General features: G+C 36.0%; 3 protein-coding genes across 3 annotated transcripts; 2 read left to right on the forward strand and 1 right to left on the reverse strand.

Annotated features, from left to right (window-relative positions):
• Positions 1-327: 327 nt before the first annotated feature.
• On the reverse strand, positions 328-7,159 carry LOC113492764 (eukaryotic translation initiation factor 2A). Its single transcript, XM_026870420.1, has 12 exons — positions 7,021-7,159; positions 6,790-6,931; positions 6,463-6,598; positions 6,279-6,358; positions 5,929-6,107; positions 5,555-5,709; positions 5,276-5,360; positions 4,757-4,930; positions 4,320-4,497; positions 3,770-4,023; positions 3,280-3,458; positions 328-1,362 (listed from the first exon to the last, which is right to left on the reverse strand). Exons 1-12 carry the CDS (start codon positions 7,037-7,039, stop codon positions 1,237-1,239), a joined length of 1,707 nt encoding a protein of 568 aa, XP_026726221.1. The 5' UTR covers positions 7,040-7,159; the 3' UTR covers positions 328-1,236.
• A 453-nt stretch (positions 7,160-7,612) lies between these two features.
• On the forward strand, positions 7,613-9,299 carry LOC113492767 (armadillo repeat-containing protein 7). The gene is made up of 3 exons (XM_026870424.1): positions 7,613-8,059; positions 8,225-8,395; positions 8,698-9,299. Exons 1-3 carry the CDS (start codon positions 7,951-7,953, stop codon positions 8,961-8,963), a joined length of 546 nt encoding a protein of 181 aa, XP_026726225.1. The 5' UTR covers positions 7,613-7,950; the 3' UTR covers positions 8,964-9,299.
• Positions 9,300-12,045: 2,746 nt separating this feature from the next.
• LOC113492768 (follicle cell protein 3C-1) lies at positions 12,046-16,041 on the forward strand. The gene is made up of 4 exons (XM_026870425.1): positions 12,046-12,375; positions 12,954-13,110; positions 14,172-14,348; positions 15,485-16,041. The coding sequence occupies exons 2-4, from the start codon at positions 12,970-12,972 to the stop codon at positions 15,656-15,658; spliced, it is 492 nt and encodes a 163-aa protein (XP_026726226.1). The 5' UTR covers positions 12,046-12,375; positions 12,954-12,969; the 3' UTR covers positions 15,659-16,041.
• The last annotated feature ends 4,030 nt before the right edge of the window (positions 16,042-20,071 follow it).

The following is a 20,071-nucleotide window of genomic DNA, read 5'->3' on the forward strand; positions in this document are numbered from 1 at the left end:
TGAGAAAGAACATAGGATAGTTTTTATCCCGGACTTTTGAAGAGTTCTCTTGAAAACGCGATATAGCCGACCTCGACGCGGGCGAAGCCGCGGGTAAAACTAGTGTATTAATAAAAACTTATTTCTTTTTTTATATTTGGAATGAAATTTCATCTGGATCTGGATGCGTACCACAAACAGTGGATGGCAAAAGCAATAGACCGGACAGAGTGGAAGAACCTAAGGGAGGCCTTTGCCCTACAGTCGGAAAGAAATGGCTGAATTAAAAAAAAAATGAAATTTCATCACTTACCGGTGGGTATTATGAGTAGTAAATAAAACTGCAACTTTTACAAAAAATAGTAACCAGATTTGTCTTGATATTTATTCAAAACGTCATTTTTATACTTATATGTATAACAAATTAACAATCACTTTGTGTTCGTCACAAGAAAGTTTTCGGCAATTTATTACACTTACGATATATCAACAAATTAAAAACAATGTATTAATCCTTCTCATATTATAACAGATTTTCATGAAAAAATATAGCATCTGTAGGACCACACTCGCGAACAATCAAACGCGTATTAACTCAGCCAGAGCGCACTGTAAGTTAGTCCGGTTTTTTTTAATATTTCGATTATTATATCAACACTCTCAATTCTTATATTATGCAAACTATATAAGTATGACGCAAGTCACTTTCCGAATATAAAAATAGTTAAACAAAACGCATGTCCTCTTAAATTAGGAACGTGAACAAACTTTAAACATTTCACTGAACACGTGTTTTTTTTTTTCAAATTTCCTTAACGAATAATAAATATGATACAATTCTTGTAGAACAAGTTGTGGTATAAATTACACAAAACTTTCACATAAAACTTTAATAATTTCCACTTTTAAACCAAAAAAGTACAAGTAATAAGAAAATTTAATCAATTCATACACATATGTATGTATTTTAAATTGTAATTTGCAGATTGCTCTGAACTCGCTTTTTGTATAATATTTATTATAATATAGGTCACCTTATTCCACATGGTTGTAAAAAAAGAAGCTGTGTATATTAGTATCGCTGAGCAGACGCACTCACTATTATAGGTACTCTTACTGCAGTAATATTGCTGTTACGAGAGCGAGACAGCGCTACGCCCACTTCGCAGTGTTTCGCTTCCACAATAGCAATAGGTACTTCAAGAGCTGATAGTGCAGGCACGGTTGGTAGCAGTGTCGGTGTCCACTCCTACACAATCATAACCTAAGTTGAGCGAGCTCCTGTAACAAGGCTTCTTCTTGATCGATCTTCGCTAGTTGGTTGAGCTCCAACTGCTTTCCAGCAGCTTTCTGTTGCTTCAGCTTGTCTATGTCACTCAGTTTCTGTGAAATGATAATAAAGTTATTGGTAGTTAAAACAGGGTAGCTCAATCCTGGGATTGTCAGAAAACCCTTTTTTATCGCGACCCCGGTACACGGTACCCGGTGCCCCGGAACATGAGTGGGTTTTAGTCAGTAAAAGTCTGATGATTTTCCATCTAAAGAAAAAAAGGTTCAATATCAAAATGATCGAATTATAATCTATGCAATCTTCTATTATGATGTAAATAGGTTTTGGTGTTCGGTAGTATCACTAAATCTGATTTTCGTCTTAAATCTTAATATCTATCGTGACACGTTTGAAATAATAAAGCTGGGTATGGATTCACTCGACTAAACTTGAGGAATCTTCTCATTATACAATGAGCAATAACCTTAATAACATCAAGGACTCTTTTTGGCTATCACGTTTTTTTGTTATAGTTCACTTAAAAGGCATATTAAGATATATGTCTCAAAATTCACGGAACTTCCTAATTAACATATTTTTAAAATATTTTTTTTAAAATCGGGCATACCACACATTCATTTAAAGCACACGTTTATAACTTGTTAATTTTCATAATTTGTATCCTGAGATCTGTGGATTTGAGGTCAAACGGGTTATACGACATGAAATGCTAATGTTCAAACTTTTTTAATCGTTTTGCTATTTTAGTGTCCGTGGTTCGTGACTAGTTTTGAGTTTTTTGCATTGAAGCTCGCTAGACGGTGGTGCAACAAAAAGTTTGCCGAAACATAGGAAGGTAAGTACACAATATTCGTATTGATCAGGCACTGCGTACAGTCGGCATGAAGCATGAACACTGTCAGATTTACAAGCTCTTAAGTAAACGAAGTAAAATAATAATATTGAGACTGAAACACAACAGCTTGACCCGGATCCTGCATAGACACCAATAATGTATTTATTTTTGAATATTTTTCGCAGTTCGCCAACCTGCGTTGGCTCAACGACTTTTGAAAAAAACGTCCGTGTCAGCATGATATAAAGATAAATAAAGGTGAAAACATTATTTTTTTAACGTGAAATATTTGTGTCACATTTCATATTTGTTGCAAATAGCACACCCAAGCAAGGCAAAAAATATTGAAGGTTTACAAAGCAGGAACTAAAATGCAACTTGTAAACTTGAATGCTTTCAGTTTACTACTAGTCATAATCCGTTAAATAATATTGTTGTAATTTTTAAATTATTGGTGGGAAAATAACGATTTTTAGGGATTAGCAAAGATACCTTTTTCAAGCTAGGGAGGGCTATGCAAAATATATATTGTAATTTTTCTTTCGCTATATTGCAGAATGCGGATTAGAAAACCACAAAATTATGTTTCGAAATGAGCACAAAATTAACCACATATCTAGCGAAAAGTATTTTATGTCGTTATTCAAAAAGATTGCACAATATTTTGTCAAAATTATGCAGCACGTGCCGCGATCATGTTTTTGGCAAATAACAAGGCCAGACGGCATATTAGAAAAATTATGTGGTTTTATGTGTGATACACGTGATTTAATGAGATTATTACATGGAATATTTACATTGAATTTAGGGGAGTACGACAACCTTTAAGTGGACTGTTAAACTATTTATTCAGTCTAGACAGGTTTCAAAAAAGATTGGATTCGTATTTTTTCTAGTGCTCGAAAATAAAATGATTAAAGTGAGTAGAATCTCGTGAGACGTCACTTACCAGTACGCTTTTGCTAGCAAATTATTTTCGCCCCCATACCATATATTTCATTTAATCAATTAATTCAATTAATCAATATTTTTAAGAAACCTGTCCGACGGAATAATTAGCTTTTTTTAATCAAATACCTAGTAACAACCAAGTGAGGAAATAAAGTAGGTAATTTTAACGATGATTTCGCTACTGACCGATATTCTTAAAATAAATACATATAATATTGAATACCTTATTCAAGTTCTTAATCTTCTTGTCTTTCTCGGGGTCCCCGGTGGACACGAAGGGCGCTCGGGGCGCAGCGGCGGCGGGCGGCGGGGACGAGTCTCCGCGAGCCTTCTCCTCCGCCTTGCGCGCTTTGCGAGCCTCTCGCTTCTCCTTCTGCTTCAAGGCTTGCTTGGACGGCGCCACTAGACATTGTAATGAAGTAATAGTACTAGAACGTAAATGTCCCATGGCTGGGTAAATACTCCTTAGTAAACAGATTCTAGATTTTAATAGATGTCGCTACTAGAAGTGGAATAATATTACGCATGTTCATTGTGCATCCATCTGCACTGTTTTTTTTCTTCTAAATCCTTAATTTTCATCTTAGCATAGGAGATAAGCAATGTAGAGTCTTCTTCTACCTTTTAGATTTTTTTTTCACACATCCATTTTTCACAAAAATGAGCTGATGAGAACTGTAGTTACTAGTTTAGTTCACAAGAAAGTTACATACCATTAGGTGTTTCTCCAGGCTTATGTGGCTTCTCCTGTTCGTGTAGCGTGAAGGTCGAGGGTCTGTTCTTGGCTCCCGGCGGCCTGTACGCCGCCGCCGGCTTAGGGGTCGTGTCCTCTATTCCTTTGGGCGGAGTCCTCGACAGCTCGCTCTTGGGGTAGTTGCCGGGCTGCCAGCTGATCGCCAGTAAGTTCTCTTTCTCGGCACACATGCGCTTGTGCATTAAGACGCCGGTGTAGTGCCATATCTTGTAGCTGGAGGGGATAATACAACTTCTTAGATATATTAATCTAAAAAGTTCTATGAATTTTAGTCTACAACGGCTAGTATGCGTTGTAGAACTAATAAAACCAGACCGCTAGAACAATTAAAACATTCTTACAAGAACAGAAAGTTGTATATTTTACTTTGCAAATAACAATTATTAACGACACAATTTGTATCCCAGAAATACTTGTCCCAAGTCTGGGTGCATTTGTACATAACTCATTAATCTCCATTGATGCAGATAACTTTAGTGTGGCTCTAAATAATAAAAAATACAGCTTACCCATTGCCGACAGTGAGCCTGGGGTACGTAGTAGCTGTGAGGAAGGTCTCTGCGCGCGGGTCCCAGGACAGGCTGGTAGTGTCGGGGGCTGAGCACGCGCCGAGCTTGCGGTACCCGCGCAACTCCCACACCTCAATGTGACCTGACGCTATGTTGCCGAAACCGCCCAGCAGCATGCGTGTGATGGAGTCAAGGAATTTCTACTATGCAATCGTATTTAAACACGTATTAAGCATCGTGTTAAGCTATAAACAATGTTTGAGTGTTGTCAAATAAGATTACTTTAGCTTCTCTTTGTAATTATTAAAAAGTATTTAGGTTCCAGTTCGAAAATATTTCTTTCTTATTAAAAAAAAATATCGTTAATTCTGTGATTGTATCACCGTGAAATTATCACTTTCAATCGAATACATTCTTAAATCATATGAAAAGGATATGGTTTCCTTCTGGCGGGAAGTATATGGAGTTCCAGGCGCCGGTGCCGAACTCGAAGAGCGGCTCGCACTTGGCGTTGAAGAGCGTGGCCTTGGCGGGCGCGTGCCCGTACACCGCCACCCACTCGTTGGAGTTGCCCGGGTTCCACGCGATCGCATGCACTGGACCTTCCTTGCCTGTAGGACGGAGACCGATGGTTAAGTATATTTGGCTTCCTGCTGCTGAATGTAGTTTTATTGTCAACAGAAATAAATGACTGTTTTACATATTCTTATTTGATTGTATTCAGAACTTGTTTCACAATCACAAATTGAAAAAGCATTCATTCTTTATTCTGACATTCAAAAATCTGTCAAGTAATGTGGAACTGGGAACTTATGTGGTGGTGGTGAAACAGGCCCTAAGCTGCTTAAACGTAAGGAAGTTTTACTTTTATAATATGTATATTTATATTAAAAGAACTAAATGGCATAATATATTAACATTACATATTATTTTTATATTTGTATTTAAAAACTTACTAAATGTCACGTTTTCAGCGTTCCCTTTAACATCGCCGTAAGAAAGCGATTGTTTTCCGTAGTATGAGCCACCTGTTTTATCCACCTAAACACACAAATATTCATTGCAAGATAAGTATTTATTGTTGATTTTTGCCTTACAGTTGTGGGCGTTAAATGCGTGAAGGTTTTTAGGCATTTGAGGTCATTACTTATAGCCAACCCATTACAGAGATAAATGATATATATTTTTTTCGAAAACCTACTTAAAAAATACTGAAGTAACAAATGCATACTAACATCGGTCTGCGTCATGGCAAAGACATTTGTTCCGCGTCGGTTCCAGTAGAAGGTGGCCTTATCAGCCTGGAAGGACGAGCGGCTGACCACCGCCTGCGCCACGTCCAGCTCGGGGTACTTGAACACGCGCCAGAAAGACGGCTGCCCGGCCTTGCCTAGATAATGCAACAAGAATAAAGCTTAATAATATTAATCGAAAGGGAATTACAATGATGTCTGTAATGTTTTTACGAATTTTCCTTATTTGTATTTTTATACGGTAAGTCTTTTTGGTAATTGAGTTACAGAAAGAGCATGATACCTTTAAAAACTCATAGTGATAACTGGAATCAAACATAAAGTACATTGTATGCATAAGTAACAATATCTGATACCTAGAGTAAATACAGCAATGTAGTATGTGGGTGCGGGACTAGGTGACACACTGAATGACTGCAGCTTCTCCGCTTGCAGCTGCTGCACATATCTCTCCAAGTTGCCATCTTCATAAAACAACACCCTGTTGTTCAACTGTATGGCAAACAGCTTCTCATCTGATGTCCATTTTGGCTCCCTTTTAATAAATTAATTGATATAGTGGATATGATTAAATACTACAAATAGATTGTGCTATTTGTTGCAGATATAATTACACATTCAGGATCAAAATACCTACGCCTGATAATAATCTTGCAGGATTAAAAAAGAAACAATTTAACTCTATGATATTAGAAATGAGGCTCACCATCCAGTCTGATTCTTTTGTGTAAAAATGCCAGCTACTTCTCCAGTAGCTGATTTGTATATCCTCAGATTTGGCTTGCCCTAGAAATATAATTAATTGTTTAATCACTATGTGTTTGAAGTATACATATTGTTTAAAAACACCCTAAGCATGTAAAAGATAAATAAAATACACAATTTAATACCTGAGGGTTATCTTTGGTCATCATAAACATTTCCCAGACGGTGAAATAATTATCTAGGGGTGAAAAAAACATGTCCTTGATATTTCCATCTATGGTCGCTGTCACTGACCAGTCTGAACACCTCACTATCTCCACTCTGAAAGTGAATATTTGTACATAAGCTTTACATTTTTGTTTTAGGTTGATAATTCCTAGGCGTATTAAGGCATATTATTATTTTGGGAATGTATATCTGAATCAGTGTCTGATATTGTGTGTGAAACAGGCTATGACTCTATTCTAATTGTTGTAATTTGAAGGTGTACTTTTGATAAACATCATACTCACTTTTTATCTGTCCTGTAAGCTAAGTAGGTGCCTTTAGGACTAAAAATAATACTACGGATATTCGTAGTAGTCTCATCTCTGAGATTTTTCTCATCATATGGTTCCTTGAAGTCAATTAAAAAAATATTTTTGCTGGTCAAACCTGTAAATAGAGAACGGTTAATTTTTTATTATAACCTCCCAAACATGCTGCATTCTTATAATTTTATACAAACTGAACAGCAAATTTACCAGCAATATGTGGATTCATGTTGATCACAGTTAAATATAATAATTCACTGATATAAAACTGCGCATCCTCATAAAAATAAGTCGGTGTTTCAGTATACCGACTGACCGATTCACCACATCTGCAGCTGGAACAAAAAAATATATGGAGTTGAATAATGTAATGTCACTCACTATCTCAAACTGACATGTATTATTAAAAAATGTTATTTAATTCTATTATGCATAACGGAAAATGTCATTGAATAAGATTCAGTTTACAGAAATTGGCTTGAAAGTAAAAAGAGACGAATTTATGGTTTTAATCAGTTAATAATTAAGTAATTTTGCATTAAATCAAAGTTGATCAGAGTGCCAACTAAAAGCGGGTGCTTGAGATTGAATGGTTTAGCCTATCAGTGAGTTCTTGATGTTTACGTAACTATAACGATTTAACTATTTAAAAATTTTAAAACATCACACTTTACAATTCAGTTGATGAAGTCCTGTTGTCGTATTTTTTAGGTCTAACCGCTCCTTTCTTTCCATTCTACCAAAAACTGGTCACTGCTGCTGTCACTTGTCAGTACAGCCACAGATTAATAACAATAAAGCAGAGTTTAGTTCTTGTTGTTAAGTCTTATTATACCTAAACCAAGATAAAAAATTTAAGCATTTTTGTTCCACTGTTTATGTATACGAATAATAGTCAAATTACGATTTATTTAATAGTAAAACGATATATTGTAACTTCTTGTCGCTAACAATACTTTTCTGTATTTCATCTGTGAATTAGCGCAACAACAAAAGAAATATTTATGTCACAAGAATGAAGAATTTAAGATGGTGGACCTGGACTGTAATTTACTACAATGTCAATAAGTCGCGCGCGGAATTTTAGTAAAAATGATATATTGCTAAATTAAATTGTGTATTACCCAATGTTATCTTTCAATGTTTAGTAACAGAGCTCAACTTTTGAAACGTACTCCTGAAAATGGGACTGATCGCGAAACCTTCTTGTCTCTCCTAGTGGATGAATATTTGAATTCGACATTGCATGGTAAATAACTTATTCTAAAGTATCCGACTTTCCAAAAAATATTATAATCGTAGATTCACAATAATTAATACTATTGTTTACTAGTGAAACGCAGAAATATAAGATTTGTACTGCCAATGTCTCAATGTTATTTCACGCAATAATTTTACGTATAACTATTTTCAGATGCTAAATGCCAGGTTCTAGCAAATTTGGCCAATTTTGCTTATGATCCCATTAATTACGAGTACATCAGAAATGTTGGTGTCCTAGACATATTTTTATATGTTGTGAAGAATGAGAACAATCATCAACTTCTGCATTTTGCTGTAGCTGGAATCTGCAATTCGTGCTGTGGTAAGTAATTAATTAATAAAATTAATAACTCTACTAACGAATATATTGAAATTATGTAATAATATGTTTTTCCCTGGGACTAATCAAATGAGTTGAGCTAACCCTCTGTTGCATAATCTACACAATTATACAATTGATTTTATATTCTGTTATGACTTTTTAGTGAATAAACATCTTACATTTATTGATTAGCCTTCAAATATAGGAAGTCTGTGGCTGAAGAAATAATTATTTGCAGATAAATAAGTGTTCATTTACATTATAATGTACCAACGACTAATCTTCCATGCCATTGTTTTCAGATCCATTGAATGCTGACTATATAATAACACATGCTGGACTGAAGCCTCTTGTTGCATTGCTGAAATTGGAGAACATTAACATTTTAGCAGACACAATCACATCTTTGTTATATCTCAATAACAATCAAATTAGAACAGAGTTAAGCACTGCTGAAGTTGTCCAACGCATTTCTGATATACAAAAGTCAAATGATAAAAGACTAGTTAACCTGGCTACCATATTTTTGCAAGATGTCTGCTGTACAAGTGACCAGGAGCAGTTATAAATAAAAGTAAATCTTAAAAATGAACAAAATGCTGTCCAACAGGTTCCCTTATATTGTTGTAAACAATAAAAACTATCAGAAGATATGTAAGATTCATACAACAACATTCAGTAACACAGCTTTTAAGGCAGGAGATAAAATCCGCATACAAAAAACATTGACTCAGAAAGATTTGGATGCATTCTCAAACCTGACGAGCGACCATAATTATTTGCATCAAAACAATGGTAACAAAAGGCCAATAGTGCATGGGGCACTACTGAATGGGTTGGTGGCAGGACTGATTGGCACTCACTTGCCAGGTCCAGGCACAGTGCTGGTTTCACAAACTATGAAATTCCCCAACAAGTGCTTTGTCGGGGAGAAACTAACTATAAGTGTAGAACTAGTTGATGTGAGAAAGATCCTCAAAGTGAAATTTTATTGCATTGTTGAGGAGGAAAAGAAGGTTGTGTTTGAAGGTGAGGCTAAACTCATGTTAGCCAAAGACTGTTAAAGATTTAAGTTAATTTTATTAATAACTTATTTCATAGTGTTAAGTAATGATAGTGAAGAGAAACCTTAAGAGATACTGTATTGCATTTGATCTATGAAATCTTTGAAAATTATGATTAGATTTATTACGAGATCTATTGGAAAGTTTAATGATAGTCTGTCTTATGTGCCAATAAATTCATGAAATCAATAAAATCAAATTATATAAACTGTAAAGTACAAGTATTTAGTTTTAATTAGATAACTTATTACCTACAAGGTAGTTATAATATGATATTGAGCAATAACACCAAGCATGCTGCAGTTATGTCTTGTATCTGTCCATTGAATGTCCATTATTATACAATTTCATAGTCTATAACTAATTAAGACTGATATTAACATACTTGAGATATGAATATTGCCACATTTTTATGAGTCTGTACAAGTGATACTCTTGTGTCCTATCAAGTAAACTTTAATTGAAATGCATCATAAGAACCATATTGAGACTATTTGTGATTTAATCTTGCCATTCATTCTCTAAAAAAGTAACAACTTGGCATAATTTTTACACCTTTATACAGTCATAGTCAGTCGGAAATTCTTACCATGAAATGTCTTTATTTAGTGCCCTCTAGCATGATTAGTATGTGTGCGCTTTGTAATGTTTTGACCTAAAGACATTAACCAAACATTAACTTCAATGTATGCAGGAAGGCCCAAGACAGACATTTAGCTGGAAACATCATAGTTTATGTATTATAGAGTATAGAGATAGGATGCAAAAGCTTCATGCTAGTTGGCTATTGGTATAATCATGATAATTTTTTCTTTGTATCTTTGTAGTGGTGCATCCACAACATAATTACTTTTTCTGCAAAAACAGGAAACAACACAAACACTACCTAACATTCTTTAACTCTATGAAGTAACATGCCCACTAAAACATAACTTTATTATTGAATTTTGATAACTTGGAAATGTTTTTTTATATTGCTCAACAAAACAATTTTGTTTGTGGATGCACCTTTATAGATCTGTTGCTAGATAACTGCAGTTGCTGTTGGTTGCATAATATTTTTAATTATTACATATAATGTGATAATATTTTATTGTGCTAATGATGTTCATACATTATGACATAAATTTTATGAATGAACATAAAATAATTTTGTTTTGATGTAATGTTTGGAAAAGGCAACTTTATTAGAAGTGAAGCAATTATAACTGTAGTGATTAGTACTGTATGCCACCGTTCCTTTTTATTAACTTTCTTGATCTTGTTATTTACCGCTAGTAAGTTAGATGTTAGAGATACGCTGATTACATCTTACTTAGGTATTCTGTTATTTATTAGTAGAAATGTGTTGTTTTTATTTTATTCGTTTTTTCCTTGCGTCACATCAAATGTGACCTAGTTATCACCAACCAACACAGCTTTTTTATCACTTTACTATTGCATGTAATATTTTTGTTTTGTTTTACCAGCCTCCTTTTTACTTGAATGTTACATTCATGTTTTTTTTTATTAAACATTTGCCTGTTTTTTGTGTTTTTTTTCTTTGTTCCATTTATTTATATCTGGATGTGCAGTTAACCACTAACATGTTTCTTGAGTTATTTTGGCTTTTCTATAATATTTCATCTTATACTGTGCTTAAAATGCTTTATATTTCTAGAGTTATATATTATAGCGTTAGTCATTCAAATTTTATTAAGAGTAATGCTAGACGACTTTGCTTCAGTATTTTGTGTAATAAAAATATTATTTATTGGAAAGGCTGTGAATTAACTAGTTAAAACATGCAGTGGTTTTGGCAAGTGTTATAGGTACATAATGATTTGTTATCGTTATGGTACATAGTCCTGATCTGTGAAATTATATTTGTCAATTTTTCGTCTGATAGTACTTCGAATAATAAAGTAGATAATAAAACGGCATTGTATTACTTCGGTTTTTAATTAATTCCCTATTGATATCCTGCTGTAGTGATGAATTGCCCAGTTAATGCAATTTTTTTATTGACAAACATTAAAAGGTATAGAAGTACTTAAATGTATAATGTAATGGAGGAATTAAAGTGGGATATTTTTCATTGTTAACTAATTTAATATATATTGATGTAATGGAACACGAAAAATATAGGAGATAAGTGAAGTTCTTTTCGTCGCGTAAATGTCCGAATCAAAATGAACAATTAGCACCAACTTCCTTTTTCAATGTCTCCTAAATATGAATTTAAACATATATAAACGCTTAAATTCATATTATATTCTTAAAAAGAGTCACAAGCCGGAACAAAAAAATAGTTTACACATATTTGTATAACTAAAAATTAAATTCACAACTTATTTCTGAATGTTGAGCCGTCGTCATATCCAATGTGCTATTACGGATTGTAAATATTGAATTTGTACCATGCTATAAATTATATACCATAATACATTTTATTTTTACCGATCTTTCGAAAGCTTTTAGGTAAAGTAACCAATTCGGTAGAAATAGAAGGTAAGCAGGTTCTGGAATTTCAAATTCATAACATTGCATAAAAAACGCGCTCCTGTAAAAAAAAAAAATCTCATTCGTTTTAATGTACATTGTCAGTACATTAAATTCCTTGTATTTTGATTGAGATAAATCTTATCTCAAAACAAATTATCACGTATATATTATACAGAAAGAGTAGATTTTTTCACGTCAATTCAAACAACAGCTTCTAGACACGTTTTTCTGCTCAGTGTAATGCTGAGGTTTCAATTTATTTTGTGGACCAGAATGGGGATAAATGGTTTATATACAATACTTTAGTGGTTCAGATAACAGTTAGCTGTTTATTTCTGAGTGATGTGAGTCGAAAAAATTGTGTAAATGGTACTAAGCAAGTAAGCCAACGCCAACCACGGTAATATAATTGGGCATCCGAAGATTTAATACGTAAGTAATATCCTGCCATTCATTTTACGCGTCCTCGATTCTGCTGGGCACTTACTCTCCTAAGTTATTTGCCTACAGTAGGCACTTCATGTTTGGACTGAATAGCTATTAAATATTTTATAGCTAAGCTCGACCAAAGTAGGATTTTGTTATGTGCTAGACGCAATAAACAGTTTTGTTCGTAATCGTTTCTTTGGTTAGAAGTTAGCGTTCCTTACTATTTTCAGTCTATCTTTTCAATTTAATTAAAATGTTGGTTTTAATTCATCAAGTGTCCTTTTATAGGTACATAGTAGAGATGAGGTTATTGAAATAACTCAAATTATTCCTTCTAATTTTAAAGCTTTTAATGTAGAGACATGCTCACACGGATCCAGAAGGATCGAACGGTATAATAATTCTTTAAAATCAATTTTATGCAGTCAAGTTTGACTGAAGTTAGTTGTTTTTGTGTCTTAATGTACCCTTTTCAAAGTCGCAGATCTCAGAATATAGCAACTAGAAGCAGGGTCATATTATTGATATAATAAAATAGGTAGGTTCCTAGTGTTAAAAAACAAACATGAAATATTTCGCAGGTAGCCTTCTATCAAAATGCGTGGGAGTCATTACTGGTTGCTTCTCGCCGTCTGCCTATATCTAACAGTTACTGAAGGCAAACGGAAAACCAAACGAGAAGATTATGTAAGCGTCCCTTCGGAGGAAGAAGTTAATTATGACGACGAGTTGGAGGAGGTAAGATACAGTTTATTTTGTGTTTTTATCATTCTAATATTATCGTAAGCGTGGGAAACTCTCATGGACTCCTTTCTTATATCTGTGCTCACCGACTACCTTTTTAGTTCGTTCCACAATACGTAATGAGACTTAAATGGGGTAGGTGTAAATGGGTGCGTGTGCTAACTGTGTCCCAAATATTTTCATTTTTAAAATGCTTTTGAATTTCTCTTCAATAAATGCAATATCTAAGTCGATAACTGTGTATCATTGTCGGCTCATAAATTGAGGTAAGTAATTAGATATTTTATGTAGGTGTTTTTAAGTTTAATTAAATTTTTCGTCGTTTAACCTACGCGATAGAAGCACCGGTTTTGATTCACTTTATTTAATTTTTAGTTAAAAATATGTATGCCCATTTTTTAAATAATAAACTTAAACCCTATGTCAGCCAATAAACTGTTTTAAAATCTAAAACTAAGAAATCGATAAAAGAACATAGTAAGTAGAAATTATGGACTTTGTAAAAATTACGACATCAACCATATAATAATAAATCACCTTCTTTTATTTAGTCAGCAAGTGGTACTTTAAGTGCGTAATCTTATGTAGGTACATACTAAGGTAATTACTTTCGGTAGTATCATAACGACCTGTGATTATCATTACGCTACTAGTTTTTATATCACACAACTCTGGCTTGTGATGAAGTCAAGGTTTCGCTGACATTAGTACCTACTATGATTGAATGTAACGATGGTTACCTTACCTATGACTACTCAGAAAAACTATGTTGAATTAGTACTTATATATTGCCTAAATAGCCGCATAAGTGAATTGATCACATGCTTGACGCGGTTGGTGACCATCGTTCCTCCGTGCTTAAGGAGGCACGTTAAATTGTGGGACCCGGCTGTTATTCCTACATCTTGGACAGTTATTACATGGTAGTCTGAAGCTGGAAAAGTCAGACAACCAGTCTAACCAAGGATTATCGTGTTGCCCAGGTAACTAGGTTGAGGAGGTCAGATAGGCAAGTTCCAAGAGATTTTAAATGATTGAGTTTGTCTTGTTTCCAGCTGGAGCCGTGCCAGTGTGGGGTGTTCTTATCCGGGCAGGTGGGCGTTAAGAACAGGCGCAGCAAACCTCGCGGGCCGCCTTCAGGGGATCCAGTGGTCACCTATGACACCGACTCCCCGAGCCTGCCCTGCGGCACTGGCGGCTTTAAGAACTGCATCAGCAGATGTCTTGACGTGGTTAGTAATACTTGTACTCCTGATTAAGTATTGTTTTTCATCCGTCACTTGCCTGTTTTTTTTACTCTGAACCCTGATTTTTTGTCTATAAATGATGATAAGCTGTACGTTGACTAGTCACAATTAGTGTGGCACGTAACGATTTGACTCCACACGCAAAACCCACTGAGAGCGACGTGTCGCGGCTTCGATCCCCGAGTAGAACAAGCATTATCCAGAAATGGGTGTCTGGTGTCTGTGTCTGGGTGTGTTCGTGCATGTGACTTTAATGTTAGTGTGATACAAGGATTCAACTCCTTAATGTGGGAGTCGTTTAATGTCTTGGACCTTCACAAATTCAATCGTTTCGATGTTATATCTATTATAAGACTCCGATTCTATAAACTGTTCAAAGTAATAGAAAATGCGCAAAAAAAATAAGCACTTAAGGAGAAAATAAATGGTTACACTTCGTGTTGTACGAAACTATTAAACTACAATGTTTGATGGCCGTAAAATATTTCTAGACACGTTTGTTAAGGACATAATCGTTTTGTTTGCACGTATATGTATTTTGCACAAGTAAACATCGTAGTAATTTAGTCCTGACGGCCCTACACTGTCGCCTTGCAATTAGCCCGCGTTGTGGAGGTCACTGCATACTCGTCGCCAACTATCATAACAATACGAATCAAATGAATAATGAAGGTTAACGGGAAATACTTGCTGGATATCAGTGATGCATCAATGTCAGAAAAAGAAAATAATATATATTAAGCTTTCTTCACCAACTGCAGTTACACGGACAATAGTAACAAACTATTTTGTATGTATGAAGCTACCAAATGTGTACCTACTTAACTATCGGATAATTTCAGTTTAAAGCAGTTCAGATCAGATGAAACTATAACACAAAAATCTTTCGGCTCTTTTTACCAAAACCTCATTTTTATTCATTTTAAAGTGCTGTGGGTCCAAGCTACTTATGCCCTGAATCTATCACCGTCACTAAGCCTGTGCGTTTACGAACTCCTAAAAATACTACTTTGACGTGTTATTCTCCGTGCTTTTTGTCAGCAAAAATCATACTCTAGAGTCCAGACGGTGCCTACATATGTATGTTTTTAGTCTTCAAGAAGGATTGATTACGTTTTTAGATCCTGAAGTACCTGCCCCGAGCTGGGCCTGTGATCTGCGGCGCGGTGGAGCGCGACGTGCACCGGGAGAAGGCTTTCCTCTTCATTAAGAACTGCGGCGGTGACTGGACCCCCACCAGCTTCTCGGCTGGCAAGGAGTTCTGCTGCACCGACGGACAACACCACAAGTGCTGATAATGACGATGCCTCGGCTTAGTATGGGATATCACATAATTAGATTTAAATTTAATTGTTTTAATGCAACGTAATGTTATATGACAGCGATAAATTTGCGCGCTCATCACATTAGGATATGCGTTTCTACGGAATTACAAATAAATTGTACATTAAGTTAATGTAACCTACTTGCTAAGTACTTACACTTATAATTATTACCGATACGCATGTAATTACCTCAGCGGCTTAATTAATTGATAGGCAATAAATTAATTCAGCTACAATGTTAGCGTCTACTGTTGTATAATTTATGTAAATTTATTTAATAAACTAAGTTTATTGTTTGTTAGTACCTACTCACTTACATTTAGTTTATTAAAGTCGTTACATAACTGAACCTGTTCTCTTGATTTTATTTAACGTACGTGTTATTATTACGTAAGTCGTGTATATTTACGTGACTTTGGTATGTGTTAGCATATATTATCTATTTTCGCACTCGCACACGTTACGGCGCGCAGCGGCGGCGTGGTCCTGCGCCGGCGCCGATGGGCGCGTCAAGGAGTGCCTTATCCGCTGACCCGGTTCTGGATTATGGTGTCAATGAAGTTCCCTTATCAAGGACTAGTACACTCACATCAAGTGAGGTACGTAGCTAGGCGCGCGGTGCGGGCGCGCGGCGCGGGGCAGGCGCGGGGGCGCGGGCAGGGGGCGCGGGGGGCGCGCCTGACCCGGATCGCGTAGGGTGAACAACCCCGACACGTGCCACTTTCTAAAAAGAAACGCGCGTCGCCCGCGCATCCTTGCGTGGACAGCTGGAATACTGGCTGCTTCTCTATTACATGACTAAAATGTTTTGGCACCTAACGACAATCTAAAAATAGCAAGCTCCTCTCAATCGTAAATGCCTCAAACAACCTGCCACCCAATAGAGATGTTGCGATGACAGGATCCTTATTGGTTTTGTTTGTCTGTATTTTTTTTTATGCGTCTATAATGCCACAACTAGGCATCATAAAGAAGAGTCAGCTCACGGCAAGCTCTTGCTCTTCGTTTGTCAAATATCAGGATCTCAACCTACTTACTTAAAGTAAGGTGCTGCTCGAAAATGAGCCAAAGTACACTCTGAGTACTTTCTGAGACACAGCTTCTGAGATAATGATTAAGTAAAAGGACCGGAAGGACCAAACAATTGTTTCATAGGTACCTATATTTCAAATACTTATTATAAGTTCAACATTATTCTCAACTCAATGTTGATACTTATATTGGACCAATCACGCAAATCAAATCCTTTGCTCATTGATAAAGCAAAGGTCACGACTATCGTCTCCCGGATCCTGATCCAAACACGTGATAACAATAAAATGATAAGGACTCAATCACTCCACGTATTAAACTTAATCAACATACTTACTTTTACTCATTTACTGCGCATTCAATATATTAGGGCTGATTACACTCGCAAACTAGTTTCTGCCTTTCTGCCCGACGGAAAATTAAATTGTAATTAGGACTCCATTAAGATTTTTGTTGACGTATACTTGCTTATTAAACGTCATGTCTTAATCAAGTGGGTGTATTTTGTCACACCTCTGCGAGTGTTATTAGCAGCGGATAATGTTTGACTAAGTAATGAGTAGAGATCTTACTTGTATTGATACAAACTTAAACACTGCCTAACAGTGTAGGTTAAAGTTAATTTCATGAATTCTCAAAGTCCAGTGTTGCCATTCGATTAACAGTTACGCTGTCGTCAACAGTTAGGTACTTAGCAGTGATGCGCCTGTCTTGCGTGATCACATTAATTGAATAGCAACCCTGTTGAGGTGTAAGTTAGAGTGCGAGTGTTCCCCGAAACGTGTGACCCCGGCTGCGCGGGCGCTGGCAGCACGTAGCGTCGCGTTATTGTAATGCGTTGCGCAACATGCCCCTCCCCTCCTGCCTTCCCTCCCCCTCACCTCTTCGGCCAACAACACTGCCCTCCGGCCGGGGTATTAATTCCAATGAACTCTAACTGTGACTTATTGGTTGAAATTGTAAGTGTAGGCTTTTAAAGGTATGTGAAGCTTTACTACATTCACTATTATAGGAATGTTGGAATGTGGACAGAAATGTCTTTTTAGTGAGTATTTATTATTGCATCATTTTCCTCTTTTACTGTTTTCAAGTAGGTAAGATGTTTGTGATACGGCTGCAGTTTTTTTTTCAAGAGTCTGCATCCATGAATGTTTATGAGTACCTCTAACTCTATAATCTCGCAGATTTGCAAAAACATAAACGGTCCAAAAGAATGTCAATGACATTATTAGCAATAGTTGTAAAACCGCGAATGTCAAGGAACATGGTTTTGTAATCAATAAAAAATAAGCTTTCCCTAGTTTGAAATAAATAACTTTTCGTAAGTAACTACTAATAGTTTCTACTACAATCTAAGGTCTTGATTAGATTTATGCCCGAGTGGGACTAATATATCAATTAGTGATGACCAGCGCAGCATAGAGTATCGACGTGCTGAGGTTTTTTTTAAAGAATAGCCCCTGAATGGCCTACGGTGAAATACGCCTTTTTTTACTTGATGCACTTCCAATGACATAACGGAAGCGTTTTTCGATAGTGCTTGAAACATAAACATTTTACTTTTTATGTTGCTATAAGGTATGTTCAAATAGATCGTGATGACATGATAACGGGGATCGCATTCCCTGATGACATTGTAGCATACAACACAATGCGGCAATCAGTGCACTCAGTCTATCACGCAGAAACGTCATTTATGTTTTTCGCTGGGTTTGAAACCATGTAGGTACGTTTATTACTCCTTCCACTGGAGGTACCTGCGCAATAATGACGTTCACAGTTCAACGGAAAACTATAAAATGCATACATGGACGTTTTCCAGCGAGGCGCGGGTGACGAGGCGGGGGCGCGGGGTGCGGGGGGCAGGGGCCCGCCCCGTCGACACACTTTCTGAAGGGCTCTAAAACTCCGGCTTTTGTGGCCACCTTTATGGCCATCTATTCGTAGACGTTTTGATTTATTTAGCTGTTAAGGCTTGCGTTTGAAGAAAAACTCTCGACATTTGACGACGAATGGAAATTTTACCTCATTTGCCAAAAGAAGAAAAACATAATTTTCTAACAAATCGTATTTTTGCCATTTTCACAGACATGGCGTGATATTGAAAAACATTAAAACATTGTTATAAAACTTGCAGTACTTGGGAATCTCCGCTTGGCTCGTGTCCATTCTAATCGCTCGTTACTGAGGAATGAGGCTCGCCGACACGGGATACATTACATCAGGTATGACGTGACGTGGTCTGAAGCAAGACACCGACCCCAAACGGTGACCAACCACAGTCACTGTGATCTAAATCCTAACACCGTTATAGAAAATGGAAAAGAAAGAAAATATTTTTATTCTTAAACATGATAGTATCCGGTAAATAATTAATTTATGTCCTTTTATTGAAACGAAATGAACATTAAACGTTGATTGTATGAGAACCCCTTGATCTGGTGACAAAAAAAAACTTGTAATACCTTATTTAGTAATTCCCATTTTAAGCACATAACTACGTTGTCTAATGATAACATGTAATCTTTAGTTTAATAGGTAACCTGGTAACATTTACGCAATGCAAGCCTAGGGCGGACGTTCTCAGCTATGTAAGTCGGGGTATTTTCCATGCATTCCGCTGCCCTTCGCCTTATATGATCTAAGCCGCTATAGGTAGGTTTAAGCTAGTAAAGTCGTAGTCTTTTATATGGCCCATATAATTAAATGGTATTTTTTCTTTTCATTTTTGTATTGTTTAAATTTCCCTCTTGTTTAAATTGTTTACATTTAAATCTTTTCATCTCCTTTTCGGTCCTACTTGAACGAAATAAATTATGATTGAAGTTTTTCCCCCATCTTCGTTCACTAAGTTTTTCCGTGGTGTAACGAGTTTAATATCGAAACGTCTAGCTCCAAGATACAACATATCTATGTAACATAGAGACCACTCCTAGGTACTCGTAAATAATTATCTCCTGATATAGGACACCTAGCTTTAGATGGCGATGCGACGATATCAGACTACGCGATGCCCTAATTCTTAATCGTATCTCTTAAAAAGCTCTCATGTAATGTTATCTTTGTGGATTAGTTACGAAATGCTGGTCGTCGATAAAAAAATAGTAAAATTAAAAGAAAAAGACAAACAAAAAAAAAGTACATAATACACCACTCAGAAAAAGAGTGAGTCGAATGAAAATGCTTGGTCTGCGGCTAGCGACAAAAACTTTTATTAAAGCTACTATGATATCAATGATCTACACTCTGGCAGGTGACTAGCTCACAACTGTGCTTTAGCGCAGTTACCTAACCGCATCCCAAATGCATTCTGAAGTTCATATCGGCTGCCGTTATTCTAGCCGCTATCAA

Source organism: Trichoplusia ni, chromosome 4 (genome assembly GCF_003590095.1).
Source record: "Trichoplusia ni isolate ovarian cell line Hi5 chromosome 4, tn1, whole genome shotgun sequence".
NCBI classification, from domain to species: domain Eukaryota; kingdom Metazoa; phylum Arthropoda; class Insecta; order Lepidoptera; family Noctuidae; genus Trichoplusia; species Trichoplusia ni.